Raw genomic sequence first — 17,617 nt, 5'->3', positions numbered from 1 at the left:
CTTCCCTTTGTGTCTTATCTGACCTGAGGTGCAGGTGGCCCCCTTACTGACACCAGCAAGAAATAATCTTTTAATTAAATCCAAAAGTTTCCTTTAAAGGATTCTTTACACTGGTCTTCTAATGGCGACCTCTTCCCTAGTTTTGCCCTGGCTTCAACTGGCTTTTCAATCGTTTGTGTGGCTATAAAAAACAAACCAGCTCTTCCTAACCCCATTATGATGAAAGCTTTAACTTTTATTATTCATTTTTCATAGGAAGAAGTTAAAGTCCCTCAGGAACCGTAAAGGTAGATTTTTGATCTGTCAGCTAATGAAAGGTCCTAACACTTGAACAAACTGACAGGAGGTCAAACCCCTATTTATCCAGGCAACATAAGAGAATTTTACCAAAGGTAGGCTGTCCCCCAAACCACACCAGCAGTCAGAAAAAGCACCTCTAGAACTCTTTCTTAAAGGAATGTTTCTCTGCTGCTACCCATTTCCAACTCTGAGGGTGGAACCCAGTGCTGTGAAGGCAAAGCCCAGTTGCAGAAGGAAAGGAAGAGAGAAGATGGCCATAAGCACAGCAGCAGGACTCAGCAGAAACATAGAGCAAATAAAACCCTTTACCTGGGATACAGTAACAGCATTTGCCAAACCAGGAAAGCTTAGAGAAGGTTGCTTTTCTCAGCTGCTCTCTTCTGAACGTTACCTTTGTCTTCAAGGGGCAATTATAAACAACTCTGCCCCTGCTCTGCAGTCCTGCAGCAAATGGATGTATGCGTGGCTTGTCCCAAGACTTCACTTGAAGCAGAAAGTGAAGATGGCTTTGGGAAACACTTTAAAATCTTGCAGACACGTTACAAGAGTGCCCTCTGCTGCGAGGACGCACTCAAAGCTGACTCACTGCTACTCCGAGCAAAAGGGAACACAGAACCTTCCGTAAGGGTGAACAGAGCACACAGACAAGCCAAGCGGCACACACTCGGACCGACCGCAGCTCCCAAAGCCTGCCAGCCCCCATCCTGCTGCTGCGGCCGGACGGAGCGTTCGCAGCGCTCGGCAGCTCAGCACACAGCGATGCGCTGCAGGCCGAGCGCCGGCAGGCAGCGATCCTGCGCACGGCGGTGACGGCTGCGAGCTGCCCGCAGGGGAGTAACGGCGCAGGGGTCGCCCCCGTCAGGGCTGCTCCGCTGCCTGCCGCCGCGCCCAGGAGCGGCGCTGACGCTGGAATCGAAAAACTTCTTAGACAAGAGGAGGCGCTTCTAGCTGCTTAGCGATAAATACGCACTCCTTGGGGATTGCTGCCGGAAATGCAAGGGGGACACCCTGAGGCGAAGCTTTCGCGGTTCTTCATACAGGAGTTGTCACAAAGTCACACCTACCTAGCACAATTATTCCTCCTACCAAGTGCATATGCATGAGGTATGACTCATGGAAGTGCTTGGACACCTGCGCCCGCACACATAGCCTAGGGCCCCTCTCACTAGCTCCCCCTCACAAGCTTGAGGTCGTAACTCCCTTTCTCATCCACGTTTGACTCAGATACTAACCGAAGAAAAAGCTCGGCAACAGCACAGAATCACAATCCAGAGCAGGATCACCTAGGGCAGGTCACAAAGGAATGCATCCAGGTGGGGTTTTGAATCTCTCCAGAGGAGGCTCCACAACCTCTCTGGGCGGCCTGCTCCAGTGCTCTGGCAGCACATCAGTTAAAAGGTTTTTCCTTGTGTTTATATGGAACCTCCTCTGCTCCAGCTTGCACCCATGGGCCCAAGTCCTGTCATTAGACACCACTGAGCAGAGCCTGGCTCATTTCTCCTGACACTCACCTTTCATATCTTTATGAACATGAATGAGGGCACCCCTCAGGCTCCTCTACTCCAAGCTAAGGCCCCAGCTCCTTCAGCCTTTCCTCACAGGGAGATGTTCCACTGCCTTCAGTATCCTTGTGGCTCTGCACTGGACTCTTTGAAGCAGTTTCCTGAAGTCCTTCTTGAACAGAGGGGGCCAGAACTAGACACAACATTCCAGATGCAGCTGCACCAGGGGAGAGCAGAGGGGGAGGAGAAACTCTCTTGACCTACTACCCAACCCCCTTCTAATCCACCCCAGGCTGCTATCGGCCTTCTAGGCCACAAAGGCACATTGATGGCTCACTGTCATCGTTCTTCTGCCCACCAGGACTCCTAGGTCCTTTTCCCCAGAGCTGCTCTCCAACAGATCAGCCCCCAGCCTATACTGGTACATCGGGTTGGTCTTTCCCAGATACCAGACTCTGCCCTTGTCCTTGCTGGATTCCACAACAGGAAGTGAGCTCCTGGGAAACAGAACCTTGTTTATGAGGAATGCAAGCTCAGAGTAATAAAAAGAGGGAGGTCAGAGAGGACCTCACTTTTCCAGCTAAATGATAGGCAGATTTAAGTCCTGAGGATAGCAGACAGACACCATCTGTTATTGCTCTGCCCCCTCTGCCCAGGCTTGGACTTTCCTCCTTCCCTTCTCTGTGCTTCAGCAGGTATGACTGTCAACTGCAAACCTAGGCACTGACTGGCAACCAACTGGCACCAGGCAACTGTAAGCTTTGAAAAGTAACCTACTTCATCTTCCACAGAAAAAAAATATTTTATTCCTTCTTCCTGCAGGCCAGTTACCTTCCCTCCTACTGCCTGCCCTCTCTGCACCTTTTTTTCCTCTCATAAGCACACATCCGCCATTGCTTGCAAAAAAAGCACCTGCAGAGCAGCTGTACCACTACAAGCTCAAAAGGGAAAAGGAAAAAAAAACGAAAAAAAATGAAGCAGTAGTTGATGATCTCCTTTAAAATGTCAGTTGTGTATCTCCAATAGGATCTCTTTCTGACGCAGGGAAGACAGAATCCAGCACAAGGGAGAAAAATTCCCCCTCCCTCTCTGGCAGCACAAAGATCTCAGAAGAACCCAAAAGCCCCAGGTGGGAAGGTCATATTTAACTCTTTAAAAATTACTGTGAAGGTAAGATGGCTCTTCAAAATTTGCTTAATTTGCTTAATGCAGGCCTCTTGTTGCAGCACCTTACCCTCCAACACAAACAACAGTGTTATACTTGGACCTTTTTTCAGTTTATTAGCACAAAATCATGTAGAAAGTAAAGACGGAGGGGAACATACACTTGAACTTAGAGCATGGAAAACTCACTGCACAAATAGGAATGGTTTCTTCCTTCCTGTGATCTCACCAATTCCTTCTCCTCCCAGAGTACCAGAACACCATGACAGAGCTTGCAAGCTCCAAAACACGACCTTACAAGCCTACAGCACTTCCTTAAAAAGGTCAGAATTACAACTGCTATGAAGAGAACTGAACTAGAACGCTTGAATTCCCAAGGTCTCCATCTGACTGTGGTGACTTTTGGAGCAGATCCTTTATGGATTTAGTATCATACAACATCTTTAAAGCAAAAAAAAAAAAAAAAAAAAAAAAAAAGACAAAAAAAACCCACAAAAACATTCACACAGCATTGTGCATACATCCTAACCTTAACGAATTCATTTGTACATAGTTCAATGAAAATTGACTCTAGAAGCACAGAAGCAATCCCATGGTTATTTCTGACCACATAAATACATCAGTTGCAGAGATCTCTTACAGTTAAATCTTGCAGAAACTTTTATAGTGGCACTTGTATAGTTAGTTGGTCCAGTGGCTTTGCAACACCTATACACACATAGGGACAGGTAAAAAAAGGCAAGATCTTTACAGGCCAACAGCTGAGCTCAATGCATAGCAAGGCCAATGTACAGTATGACATCTGCAGTAATAATACCAATATCAATAAATTAGATTAAAACAATAGACATATACTTCCCATAGTATGAAAGCCAGCATCCACAACATCAGAAAAGACACTTCTCTCTTCAGATTGCACAGAGACAAACAAGAAGGTGTTTGCCACAGTACAGAATCAACACACTTTCAATGTCCAGAATTACCAGGAGGTTCTGGCACACAGATACTTAACTGCTGTGCAATGGTAACACCCTCAGACATTTTCCTAGGAACTGCCATGATGATCAGTCAGAGAACACAGAGAGATCCACTATCAAAAGTCAGTGACTGCTATTTCTTCTGCTTGGGACTAGCTGAAAAGTGGTTGCTTCATTCCAACAGATGGCAGACATTCCAGTTTAGTTAGCCATGCAGTTGTTTTGTGAACAGGATTAATCACAGTTCCATGACATCCATGTTTTTGCAAAAGAGAGCAGGTAGTTTATTTCTGGTTTTATTACTTCCCTTCTCTCCAAGGGTGCATACCAAGAAGTGTGGTCTGAAAGCAAAGTATCACAATCTCTTAAAGTGACGCTCCAGGTCAGCTCTCCAGGCAAACACAGAATCAGTAGAACAGAGCTCTACCTTCCACCCACTTAACAAGGACAGAATTCAGGCTGGCGAGACCAGGAACTGCTTTTCTGGAATGATTTGTGAGATCAGCCTCACAAAACAAAAAGCCTGAGTTTCACAAGCTAAATAGTAACATTACCTTTTCTTTTTTTTTTTCCTTTTTTTTTAATGACAAAAGGGTACAACTTAAAGCAAGAGTAGATATTCTACAGATTAATTAAAAAAAAAAAAATTGAGCAAGTGATCATTCAGTGTTTCATGGGGTTGTTTTTTTTTTTTTTTTTACATTTTGACCAGGCAATCAGTCAGAGACAGACTGTTAAAACAGGACTCCAAACCCACACCCCCCCGCACTGCACTTGCAACAAAGCTGTTTCCAAACCTGGTGTTTCTAACCCCACTGGCCTCAAGGTATTTTTACAGTAGTTTCAGTTGTCCAACACGAGTTACAAAGCCGCTGGTTCACAGTTAGCTCCACTTTTTCTTCTCCTGTGAAAACATACTTCAGGCTTTCAGACTACTGGTTCTCTCCTCCCACAAAAACTTTGGAGTGAAGAGCTGACAAGTCTATCCAACCTCTTTAGTTCTCCTCTAGACTGCGTTCCTAGGTGTGCCATTGTGAGTCACTGCTTTCATATTGGAGGCGCTGGATTGATGGTTGCAGATTCTGTGAGAGGCAACACCTACTTCAAAGACTTCATGAATGGCTTTGCGGAAGCAATGGAAATTGTAGTCTATCAGACCTGTCGAGAAGGAAAGGGAGGGGGTGGGCAAAAACTTGTGCTCAGCTTGGCATACTTATGTAATCAACAGAGCTTCAAAAAAAACAAAAAAAACCAAACAAACAAAAAAACCCAACAAAAAACCCCAATATAAAACGTTTCATTGAACCACAGCTCTCTTGCTACTTTATTTCACTATGAATTTTGGATTCAGAAAGTTTTATTGATGCCAGTATTTAATTAGACAGCCCCAGTTTTTAGGGAAAAAAAAAAACCCAAAAGTTAACTCATTCCATAGTATATGTTCATAGTTAAACAGCAGGTGAGCAGGTAACACAAGACTCTTAACACCCAAAACCACATTAGCATAGCACGATCATCACTTGAATGGTAGAGTAACAGAATTGTTAGGGTTGGAAGGGACTTCAAGGATCACCTAGCTCCAACCCCTTGCCATGGGCAGGGACACCTCACACTAGAGCAGGTTGCTCACAGCCACATCCAGCCTGCTTCAAAACCTCCAGGGATGAGGCTTCTACCACCTCCCTGTGCAACCTGTTCCAGTATCTCACCACCCTCATGGGGAAGAATTTCTTCCTAACACTAGCTTGCACTTTATGCCATTGACATACATTCTATCTGTGGTGAGAAAACCTTTGAGATAAAAATGCAGTACAGTTATTAAAAGAACACCTGCTTTTTTCCTCTCTTTTTAAAATGCCAAGGTAAGTACTGGCACCATTTAAGTCAGATGAGGGCCTATACTGTCATTTCTACCCTATAACATATGCAAGACCATTCACACCATCAATATCCTACAGGTCCAAGCAACTACACTGTTGGTTAGACCTGCAATGTATGAAACACTCAATTCACTAATCTACCACTGTTGATTTCTTCAGTCATGCACTAAAAATTACATTTGTGCAGCACATGATAGAGAATATGGCTATTCACAATATAGCAGCTGTCAAGCAGAACATAAGAACTACTCCATTCTAATCATTTAACTACAACAGATGGTAGTGACACAGGCCACATCAGCTACACAAGTCATTTCAGCAGGAAGAGAGAGACTGAAGTGATGATTCACAAGAATAAAAATAAGATCTCTTTATATCTATCTCTAGGAAAGGAGAAAATTCTTTTTGCAAGAAATAAATTTAGTTAGCCCAAAGTCACAGTGACTTTTAAAGTCCTATTAATATTTTATAGCTGACAAAAAAAAAAAAAACAAAAACAAACCCAAACACATGAGATAAAAATCATTCAGTGGGGGAAGTCCTTACCTTTGCGCTCAAAACTCTCTTCCCTAAGAATGCAAACTAATGCCAAAAACTTTGTGACCTCCTTTAAGTAGAGGACTGTTGTGTTATTGAGCTTGATAATTGCCATTGACTCTTTATCATAAGCACTTCCAGTGCCATCTTCCTTTAACCTAGGAAAGAAGGAGTTAAGCCAAGACATAACCCAGTTGACATGCACATGTAACTTCAAGACAAATGCCTGTTAGCCACAGAGTATTACTCATGCCAAACACTAAGCAAGGGAAGAACTTGTGATGCAGGTCTTAAATACTGTTGTAAAATCATTATCACACCTTGTGTTCCTCAGGAAAGCTAGACCTGAACAGAGGCCTTCACTAGATATTTAGATGAGGAGTTAAGAGCAAGTTACCAGCATGCACCCTTCTGATAGCAACCAAGAGCTGTGACTGCCAGTACTGGTTTTGGCTAACAGCTGAGCATTGCTAATGGAGGCAGTACAGTACATGACTCACAGCAAAAGTCTGCCTTCAAACTAAAGACTCACTGTTGGTCACTGCCTCACTGAGTTTACAGTGCCACAGCAAGGTACTGTGTTTGAAGGCTCTAATACAAGACTTTAACATAGAAACATTGAGGGAGTGACACCTCAGTGAAATTACTTTTGGTAAAAGTAAGGCTTCCTTAGGGAGGCTGACAGGGTAGGGAGCACAAGAAGGAGCAGGACAAATTCTGCTCTTAGGCTAAAGCAGCCTGCATTTACAAGAACACAATGCTGATTTCTATCTTCAAGTTATTAGTGTTCATTAAATTACTGTAGAAGCAAAAGATGTGTCACAAGTTGCTTCTAACTACTTGCTCCTGAAAAAAACCCAAACCCAAAGCAAACAGTTAAACAACTCTGGGTTGACCTATCCTATCAGGAGACAAATCATTAAACACTGTGGTATTTCTTGGCAGCACTTTATTTTCCAGTGCTGTTCTAAAATAATTTACTGCTTCTTCTCCAGAGCCACTTCAGAAATCCATGGTGGAGCATAATTCAGCTGTAAATTGTGAGAAGCAAGCACTATGTGCACCCCTCACAGAAAGTCAGCAAGAGCTGAGGTGGCCTTGCAAAAGCTACTTTGTTCAGATAGCAGCAATCTCAAAGCAACATGACTGCAAGCTCCACTTCAGAGTTATGGCATGCTATCAGTCCCAGTTACTTGCAGGTATTAACATACCTCCACCCACCATACTCAACAAATCACAGCAGTATTCATATTCCACATAAAACACTTTCATGAATGTCAGGTGGCTGTCTAAGGCCATGAGTGGAAGGAAACAAACTGCTCTTGATCCAGCTTCCAAATCCTTTGGCTTTATTCCAGTTACTTTCAGAACCAATGAGCTCTAATGGCCAATGAATAGCATCCTGCTGGATGACAAAGCCAGCAAGATTTGCACAGTTTGCAACCTATGGTACAGCTTTTAAAGGACATTTTTACCTTAAGAGTATTCATCACTTACCCATATATACAGGAAACATCTATGACTACATCAATCATGTCACAGCACAGCTCATATGACTGCATGTCCACAGGGGAACTGTCTGTTGCAATGTAGATTTTGCTGACTACATCGAAGAGAAAAGCTTTTTCAATGCCTGAATTCTTCAGAAAGAGAGAAAGAATTTGAATGAGTTGTTTTTTTTTTTTTTTTAAATCTGCATTTTTGAAAGTAGAATTTACATACTTCCACATTCTTAATAGCAGGGAAAGGTTTAAACAGAACCAATTTAGAGGCTTAAGTCAGAATCAAGACTTAGAGGATATAATTTCTAAACACAATACCCTTGTTGCCATAGTACCTATCAATATCACCATCTAGCTAGGAAAAGCTGGGGATTTGGTTAGAATTCTTTCTAGTTTATTATTTACCAGATCATAATTAAGGTCACATTTTACTATGCTTCCAGAACCCATATTAAACACTTTTCCTCTTCTGTGGTTCTGTTCACTACAGAAGGGCCACACATTCACATCCACCCAATGGACCAGGCTCAGAGATGAGCTACTTTATAGCAGGACACTGGAGTTCTGTGTTTGTGCTGTCTTGGTAGCTCAGTTTCTGTGTGAGGCAGCTGCCAGGTAGCTTAACATGCAGAGAAAATAAAAGTCAGCTTCTGAACTTATGACTCCTTGAAGAGTATCACATAATGGCAGTCATGGGTATGGAAAAGCAGCAAGCCAATTGCTCCATCCCACTTGTACCTCAGCACTTTGGCTGAGTGCATCTGGTCATGCTGAGTTCAGAAGCCTTCCACTGCTAAGTCAGTTACCACATACACACTGTGGATTTCTGGCAAAGCTTCATTTCTATTTATGCACCACAAGTATGCCTTATCACTTCTTCATAGCTAGTCTGAACACTCAAGGCAGTGTCCTGGGACACCCAGACAATCCTTCTGATGCCAGGGCCACACTCCACACCCTCATGGCACTGAGCAGGGTTAGCATTCATGCACCCTTTATCCATATGGCCAGGTTATTACAAACAGTCCTCTACCAACACATCAGACACGTATAAGTAGTACAGGGTGACATGTATGACCCCCACAGCTCTTCTCAATCACAACTGCTTTTTTCCTCCTTTTTTCCACATGCCTGCAACAGCCTGACAGACACAGCTCAAATGAGACAGGCTACTTCAGCCTGGTCTCTTGAGTGACTTGGAGTATACAGCAGCAAATGTGTATGTCACAAGAAATGTGAACACCAAAAGAATAACAGCTAAAGTTCCACAGGTCACATGAAATAGTTTGGCTCAAGGCCAAGTTAATAGTAGGAAAAAAGTCTCCTGCCAGTGAAGGGAGATTAGGCTACTAAGTGCATTAGTAGACCAATCAGTGTATTGTGCTGGCAGAAACCTTCTGTCTCAACCAGTCATAACCAGGCACACTATGCTTTGTCAGTATCTAGGGAAATCCATGCAAAGCACAGCTGTAGTAGAGAGCTTCTAATGCAGGCAACCAGGCCAGCAGAGTAGGCCAACACAAGTGCCCTACAAATCTCCCAAGGGCATATCTAGCCAGCTCTCCTTAGCAGAAGGACTTCTACTGTGCCATGTATTTCACTTCAAATGCTGTAACATTAACACTTACTGATATAAAGATATTTAGTAGATTTTCCAGCGTTGGCAATTGTGGAATGAGCTTCTGTACCACTTTACTGAAGGCTTCAAATATTGAATGGTCATAGATACTGGTCAAATAAAAGCTGAGATAAGGAGGGAGAGAAAAGGAAGAGAAAGAAAACAATAAATTCAATAATATTTCAGAATTGCAATAGAAACATGAAGTGTTTTCCAACATTCAGGGCTGATGATTTAGCTGGGATGCCTTTATCACTTTATTTTGGCCACTGCACCAAGAATCTGATTTATGAGCAACTGCAATAAACATGAAACAGATTTCCCCCACCCCTGGCAGATGAGATAACAGAATGAAAAACTGACCGTGCTTTCACAACACACTCAGCCTACAGAATGCTTATCACAAAGGAATTAAACTCTTAACTAGATTTCTTCAAGTCTCATTCCTGGACTTCCACTTTGTTCACACTGAGAGATACTGGCAATACTCAAAGGCTCTATGAGAATCAAAATAGCAGTAAAAAACAGAGAGAAAAGACAGCTCATTTTAAAGATCTTGGTAGGAAACACATTAAAAGTGAGCCAAGTATCAAGCAAGAAACTGAACTTCAAAACTAATCATGCAGGCAGGCAGCTTCCTCTCCTTCCCCAGCCTCTCCAGGCAACATGCACAAACTCAGCCTGAATGACAAGTATGCAAAAGGACCTTGAATTATCAGAGAGTTTTATGAATAGAACTGTTGATTGGAATCTGGTAACAGTAGGCTGCCTTATCTCACTCAGCCTAACAGCTGAGGCTTGGCCATAAACTCAGCAGTGTCTTTTATAACAAGAGTTTATGCAGTATTAAGAAACTAACAAAGCCTTGCTCCAGTCCATCCACTATTCCATCTAAAAGTCATTAACCTGCAGGCATAGCAGCAACAGTAGAATCACATATGCCAGAATCTTTAACTCACCTAAGGTGAAGCTTTTCAAGCCCAGCATCTGTAAGGTCATCATTAGCCCTCTGATGAATATCCCTCTGAGTTTCAATTTTATGGTCATCTGATAAACCATCAACTTTATGAATAAAAACTTCAAAGTTCATTTCTGGGTTGACCTTGTAGGCTTTAGAAACTGTAATGTGGAGTCTTGTTAGGGCTTCCATGTAGTCATCCTGTAAATCAGTTTGGGCAGGAATGAATGACAAAGGCTTTATCTCCAATAACTATTCCGTTCTGCACAAAACCAAAATATTTCAGTGCAAGAATTCACTTCTGTAACTAGACAAAAGTATAGAAGAAAACTCCTTGGGGTGTCATGAAATACAAGTAGTTCATGTTCTGATACATAAATTAAGTTGCTTTAGCTCTACTAGGCCCAGCTACACATAACCAGGATTCAGAGGAAAAGGTAGGTTACACTTCAACTGCAGCAAAAGGCAGCAACAATCTCCAAGATGGGCCTAAGAGAATCATAGAATGGCTCAGGTTGGAAGGAACCTTAGAGATCATCTACTCCAACCCCCCTGCCATGGGCGGGGATACCTCTCAACTCGACTTGCCTGCTCAAGGTCTCATCCAACCTGACCTTGAACATACTTAGGGAGGAGCCATCCACAGCCTCCCTGGGGAGCCTATTCTAGAGTCTCACCAGCCTCATATTGAAGAACTTCTTCCTCAGATCCAGTCTAAACCTACTCCCTCTCAGCTTCAAACCATTCCCCCTTGTGCTGTCTCCAGACACCCTTATGAAAAGCCCCTCTCCAGCCTTCCTGTAGGATCCCTTCAGGTTCCTGGAAGGCAGGTAATAACCAGGTTATATCCCATGCTACAATTCCTAAGTTGATTAGAAGCTACCAGATGCCAAACAGCACAAGTACTTCAAAGTGAGGCCAGAAGTGTGCTGTTATGAAATGAACTCTGCAGCAGCAGGAAGGTTTCATTCAGACCATCCAGCATAGTGAGCTGTGTTAGTGTACAACAGGCAAGTCCAGAGCACTTGTCTCTTTTCACTCTCTCCTCCAGGAGTGTATGTTCCTGTCACTTCCCACACCAAGTGTTAGATTGCCAATGCATCCTTTCATACATAAGGGATGGTTTATCAGCTTATCTAAAAATATAAACTATGTGCTTCTTGAGCATTCCTCTTGCACACAAAGCAAAAAGGAAACTTCTTTGGGATTCGTAGTCCTTTGTATTTACCTGGGCATCAATAACATATATTAGAGCACCTGTTCCTCTGAAGATCATCTCATAATCAAATGTTGGATCAAAAAAGTCCATCTGTCCAGGAAAATCCCATATTTGGAAATTCACAAAAGAACTGTTGGAAATATCATCTTTGTAGATCTTGTTGGTACTTTCCAAGAAGAGAGTCTCATTGGGAGACATTTTGTGAAACACCACCTGTTAAAAGAACACAAATAACAGTCTTGACTTTATCAGAAGAGATTGGTAGATGTTCTGTGAGCTGAATCTTATAAACAGGTTCATCCACTCTGAAGTGCTTCCTTTTGGTAAACAGCTTTCTGCACCAGTCAAGGAAATAATCTACCCCCATGACCCAGAACCAAGCAACCACATACAGTTTGGTTTTTCCACCAGTCTAAATAACACTACTGCCTAAAGACACAGACACCCCAGCCACTCTTGCTTCCCTGCAAATCTAACACACAGTATTTTCAAGTACTGCTACATCAGCCAATTCAAAGCTGGTATAAACCCAGCACCTTAATTAAGCAACTGCCAGCTGTTAAGAATTGATCCTGTCCAGCCTTAAAAATTCCTAAAGCAAGCTTTTAGTCTGGTGTCAAGTGTTATGACACAACATAATCAGACTGTTCCTGTACTACAATAAAAGTAAATGAAAAGAACATCTCACTTTTAGAGACCCAAATAGCTAGGTAGTTTGCCACCTCTTAACAATTATGTTTGCTGACTCACTGCTTTCAAGCACCCTATAAAGAAAGGCTGAAAGCTTTCGTGCTAGTTGATAGTTTAGCAGCTGTGATGAAAAACATTAACTGCTAGTACTAAAAAAGCCCTGCTTGGATTTTTAGCCCTTCCCTGAACAAATAGAACTAGCAAAGAAGCCTGTAGCAAAAGCAGTTTCAACAGCCAACTTTTCTCTAAAGCAGCTCCACTGTGTATTACAGAAGTTACTACAAACCAGAAGGTACTGAAATGCTAGGGCTGCAAAATGAGAGATCATAGAATCACAGCATGGCCTAGTTTGAAAGGGACCTTAGAGATCATCTACTCCAACCTTCCTGTTATGGGCCTCTCAACTAGATTTGGCTGCTCAAGGCCTCATCCACCCTGGCCTTGAACACCCCCAGGGAGGAGGCATCCACAACCTTTCTGGGCAGCCTATTCCAGAGTCTCACCACTCCTGTACTGAAGAACTTCTTCCTAAGATCCAGTCTGATCTATTCTTCCTCAGCTTCAAACCACTCCCCTTTATGAAAAGTCCTTCTCTAGCCTTCCTGTAGGAACCCTTCAGGTATTGGAAGGCAGCTCTAAGGTTCCCCAGGAGCCTTCTCTTCTCCAGGCTGAACACCCCCAGCTCCCACAGCCTATTCTCATAGCAGAGGTGCTGCAGCCCTTGGATCATCTTTGTGGCCCTCCTCTGGATTCACTCCAACAGCTCTGTGTCCCTCTTGTGATGGGAACACCACAACTGGACACAGTATTTGAGGTGGGGTCTCAACAGAGCAGAGTACTGGCCACACTCCTCTTGATGCAGCCTAGGATATGATTTGCATTCCAGCTGCATGAGTGCACTGCTGGCTCATGGTGAGCTTCTCATCAACCAATACACCCAACACTTTCTTCAGAGCTACCCCCAACCCACTCTATAGCACTTGGTAATTTATTATTTTAAATGTTTCACACAGACAAAGTAACAGAAGTCATCCATTAAAGAGACCTAGTGCAACAATCCCTGACAAAAAACCTGCAAGACAAACACCACCACAGCTACCCTAATTTACAGATTTTTTTAAATGAGGTTCAAAGCAGAACATCAGCCTAGATTTTTAAGACCAAAGGAAAAAAAATCAGTTCCTCAAGGCATGTTTGAGCCAGCCAGAATCTCAATGAGGTTTTAAGTAACAGGACATTTCTATAGAAGAGAACAGCTCTAGTTATGTAGTTACTATACTGCAAGGACCTCATGGTTTGCAAGAGTCATAAAGCATTCTAAAATCAACATTCCTCCTTGGAAACTCAGTCTCCCACAGGAATCAGTGAATCCAGTTTAAGGCAGAGAAGTCTCTCAGAAGCAATGCCATCAACCCCCTTTTTCCACCTACCCAAAGCAGTGCACTTCATCAGACTGATATTCCCCATCTGGTGGGGAACTAGGACACAGTCTTGCTGAAATTCCATTTCTATCACCTACATCTGCTTCCACTCCTTCTGATGGAATCATAGAAGCATTTCAGTTGGAAAAGGCCTCCAAGATCATCAAGTCCAACCATTTAGACCTGTGCTCTACACAGCTTCAATTAAACACATGAAAAAGCTGGGAAAGCATCTGATTCTTATGCATTCTTATGCAGCCAACACTGATGCCAAGCAGTTCTGACTAGGCATTAGGCAGACAAAACTGGTAACATCCTGAGCTGAGTTTCCTTGCTATGGCTTTTATCATTCCCAAGTGTTCCTTCTATACCTTGAACATCCAACACCTTCACTGACTTCCTGGCAGACTTTCTTCTTTTACTGTGTTTTAAACTCTCAATTTCTGTCTCAGTTTTCAAGACCTCCTTGGATCTCCAAGCTGAATTTGTCCAACATATTAAATTCCCACTACTTTAAACTTTGACTGTAATCCCCAAGGAAGAATGTATTTGGGGTTTTTTTGGTTGGTTTGTTTGGGTTTTGGTTTTGTTTGTTAGTTTGGGGGTTGGTTGGGGGGGGGTTTATTGTTGATTTTTGGGGTGTTTGTTTGTTAGTTGGGGTTTTGTTTGTTTGTTCCCCCCCAATAAAAACCCAGTCATATTTGGAATTACACTTCCAGCTGAAACCCTGGCCTGATCCACGCAAACAAAAATATCCCAGACCACCAAACTATAACCATAAGCATGACTTCCACAACATCCCTACTACAACAGCTGATGATCAAATATAACTTGCCACTGCACCACACCTTATTGGGCACGTTGTAGCAACACCTATAAACAGCAGGAAGAACATCTAAGGCAGGAACTGCAACTTACTGTCAAAGTAACAAATCTAGAAGAGCTTCCCTTCTTTTGGGTTCTGTCTGGAAACCTGAAACAACTGCTTTAAACCTGAGAAATCTACATCCTTTCCCTCAGAATGGTAAAAAAAAAAAATGGAGCCAGATCTTTTCTAAGAATCTTTACAGTGCAAGTAATCCAATGGGAAGAAGCCTTCACTAGGAGTTGTCCCAAAACCCTAAACAGACCCCAAACACTTCCCCCATCCACCCCAAAAACCCCCTACCCAAATCAGGTATTTTGTTTGAACTCTTTCCAGGTTCCTGTACAGTAAGTCCAGTTACCTAAGTCATAAGTCTGCACAAAAAAAATTTGATTTATAAACTGAAGCAATCATCACATTCCCAGAATCTTCTCATCTCGATTTGGTACTGAACACTCACAGGTTATAACAGTATGGAAAATCTGATTGCCTAGCGGGAAGGAGTTCCCCCTATTAATATTGAAATTGATGCTTGGAATTGTTTAATAATTCAGATTTTACACACATACACAAAAAAAGTCTACATTTCCCCAAAGTAAATACTTATCATGATACAGTATTTATCATACCTACCCCTACTCTTTAGGGAGCAACCAACAACTAGTGCCCAGACATAAGGACTGGGTCTGCTTATGACCAGCAGTAAGAGCAGGAATGCTACTGAAGAGAAACTTTTTGATACTCCAAGAGTGCTTCACGTGATTACCACAGTTAGTTCACTCAGGCAGCAGCACAATGAGCTCCTAAGGAACAGAAACCACTGCTTCTAATTCCCCAGCCAGATTGGCAACCGATACACAAATGAAAAATTCTATGTTCTCTTCTTGCACGCCCAACATCACACTGATCCCTTCCTGTCCAACTACTTGAATGGGTCCTCAGAGAACTGGCGCTACTAAACCTGGTCCATAAATAAACAGATCAGTCAGTCAACCCCAAAACTACATCTTAAAATCTAGCCACAATTTGGAGGGGCTACTAAACTCGGTCCATAAATAAATCAATCACCCAGTCAACCCCAAAACTACATCTTAAAATCTAGCCACGTTTTGGAGTTACTACTAAACCTGGTCCATTAATAAATAAATCACCCAGTCAACCCCAAAACTACATCTTAAAATCTAGCCACGTTTTGGAGTTACTACTAAACCTGGTCCATTAATAAATAAATCACCCAGTCAACCCCAAAACTACATCTTAAAATCTAGCCACAGTTTGGAGTTACTGCTTCCCTTCAGCTTTTAGGGTTCATGTTTTTCAACTGTGGATAATACAGTAACATTTCTAATGAGTCTACCATGAGTGCCATTCACATGACTGAAGACTTAAAACAAGACTTTCAGTATAATCACAGCATTTGGGGGCATTAAGCTTAAATAACTGGGTGTTTAGGAAAGGTCACACTGCAATGACAGCCCTGTCACTGTATTTCCTAACAGCACCATGGAAACAATACCTCACTAACAGACACAGTACCTTTGGAAAACCTTGTCTGAAGAGGTTTAGCAAGACAAGCCCACAGCAAAAGACAGGAGTCTTTAGGCTGCAGTTTAGAGCCCACTGGTTTACTACAGTCTGCCTAGACCAAACAGTCTAAGAGAGTCATACCTGCTCTACTGCAATGTTCAAGAGAGGCTTCTCTGCATAAAACCTCTTCAGAACTCTCTGAAGGATTCCACGCTTGCATTTGAAGAGAATTTGAGGCCCCTAGGTCTAAGCTTGAAAACCACTGCATTTCACTTTTAATGTCTTCCTACAAAAATATCACCTAGTAACTTCTTAAGATGGATTACAAACACAAAATTTGCACCGAAGAACAAAGATCGACACTTCTTTTGAGCTATGTAACCAATGAGAATACTGAGTTTCGTCTCATTTTCATTAAGAAACACAAGCAACTTCACCAAGTAACCTAAGGAACTGAAACTGTTTTATTTCCTCCTCGACCACCAACTTTCCTTTGCTCTCTCTACTGAAGGAAAACAGAGGCTGCCTCTCTGCTCACACCAAAGCAGGTCTCGTTCAAAGGAGCAAAAGCAGAACAACAGCTCAAGTCTTCTTCCGACCGGAAGCACTTGCTAAACACCACATACCTGTACCGCTCACGGTGCTTTCACATCCGTAAAACCCCTCATGATAGATTTTTACATCAGTATCTTCAATTTTTATTTTTGAAGCATCAAAACGAAGAGCTATAAAGGCTACAACTTATGCTACACAACCTTCCTTTCTAGGGCAGATGATCGGAGTCCGTTCTGGGAAGTAAGCGTCTTTAAGCAGGAGTCTCCCTCCGCTCCAACCTCGCCACATGCGCCCACATTAAAAAGCAGAATTTGCCTAAACAGCAATAGAAAAAGGAGAAAGAGCTCGGCGCCGGAGAGGCAGCGCGGCAGGCGGGGGCGGGGAGCCGCCGGCTGCCCCTCACCTTCTGGATAGAGGACTTCCCGCTGCGCCGCAGCCCCATAAGCAGGATCCGCGGCTTGGAGTCCGCCCCGCCCGCGCCGCCGCCGGGCCCGCCCGCGCCGCCACCAGGCCCTCCAGGCCCTGGGCCTCCCTCCAGCTCCGCCTCCTCCTCCTCCTCCCCGTAGCCGAAGTCCTTGGGGAACGAGTCCGCAGCCCCGAAGCTACCCCCCACCAACGCCGGCTCCTCGGCCGCGCCCGCCGCGCCCGCCCCGCCGAACTGCAGCGCCATGTCCGCCCGAGCCCGCCGCCCTCCAACCGCCAGCGCCCGTCCCAGGGCCTCTCTCCGCTTGTCCAACCCAACCCGACACCACACAGCCGGCCCCCGATTGGCTGCCATCAAGCTCCTGGGCGCCGATTGGCTCAGGAAGGCAGCGAGGTAGGATGGCTCCGGTCAGACGACCCGAGTCACCTGACGGCGCCAACGCACGTGAGCCAGAGGGGCGGGGCGAGCAGAAACCGTG

The 17,617-nt window shown here is 43.7% G+C and overlaps 1 protein-coding gene across 1 annotated transcript; it reads right to left on the bottom strand.

The window, feature by feature from the left end:
- Positions 1 to 4,722: 4,722 nt before the first annotated feature.
- RRAGC (Ras related GTP binding C) lies at positions 4,723 to 17,385 on the bottom strand. The gene is made up of 7 exons (XM_054395419.1): positions 17,119 to 17,385; positions 11,667 to 11,870; positions 10,440 to 10,639; positions 9,491 to 9,605; positions 7,858 to 8,000; positions 6,370 to 6,518; positions 4,723 to 5,101 (listed from the first exon to the last, which is right to left on the bottom strand). The coding sequence occupies exons 1-7, from the start codon at positions 17,383 to 17,385 to the stop codon at positions 4,950 to 4,952; spliced, it is 1,230 nt and encodes a 409-aa protein (XP_054251394.1). The 3' UTR covers positions 4,723 to 4,949.
- Between the last annotated feature and the right edge of the window lie 232 nt (positions 17,386 to 17,617).

The sequence above is a fragment of the Indicator indicator genome, chromosome 33 (genome assembly GCF_027791375.1).
Source record: "Indicator indicator isolate 239-I01 chromosome 33, UM_Iind_1.1, whole genome shotgun sequence".
Taxonomy (NCBI): Eukaryota; Metazoa; Chordata; class Aves; order Piciformes; family Indicatoridae; genus Indicator; species Indicator indicator.
Note: the sequence above shows the minus strand (reverse complement) of the source record. Positions and strands in the feature narration are given on the sequence as shown.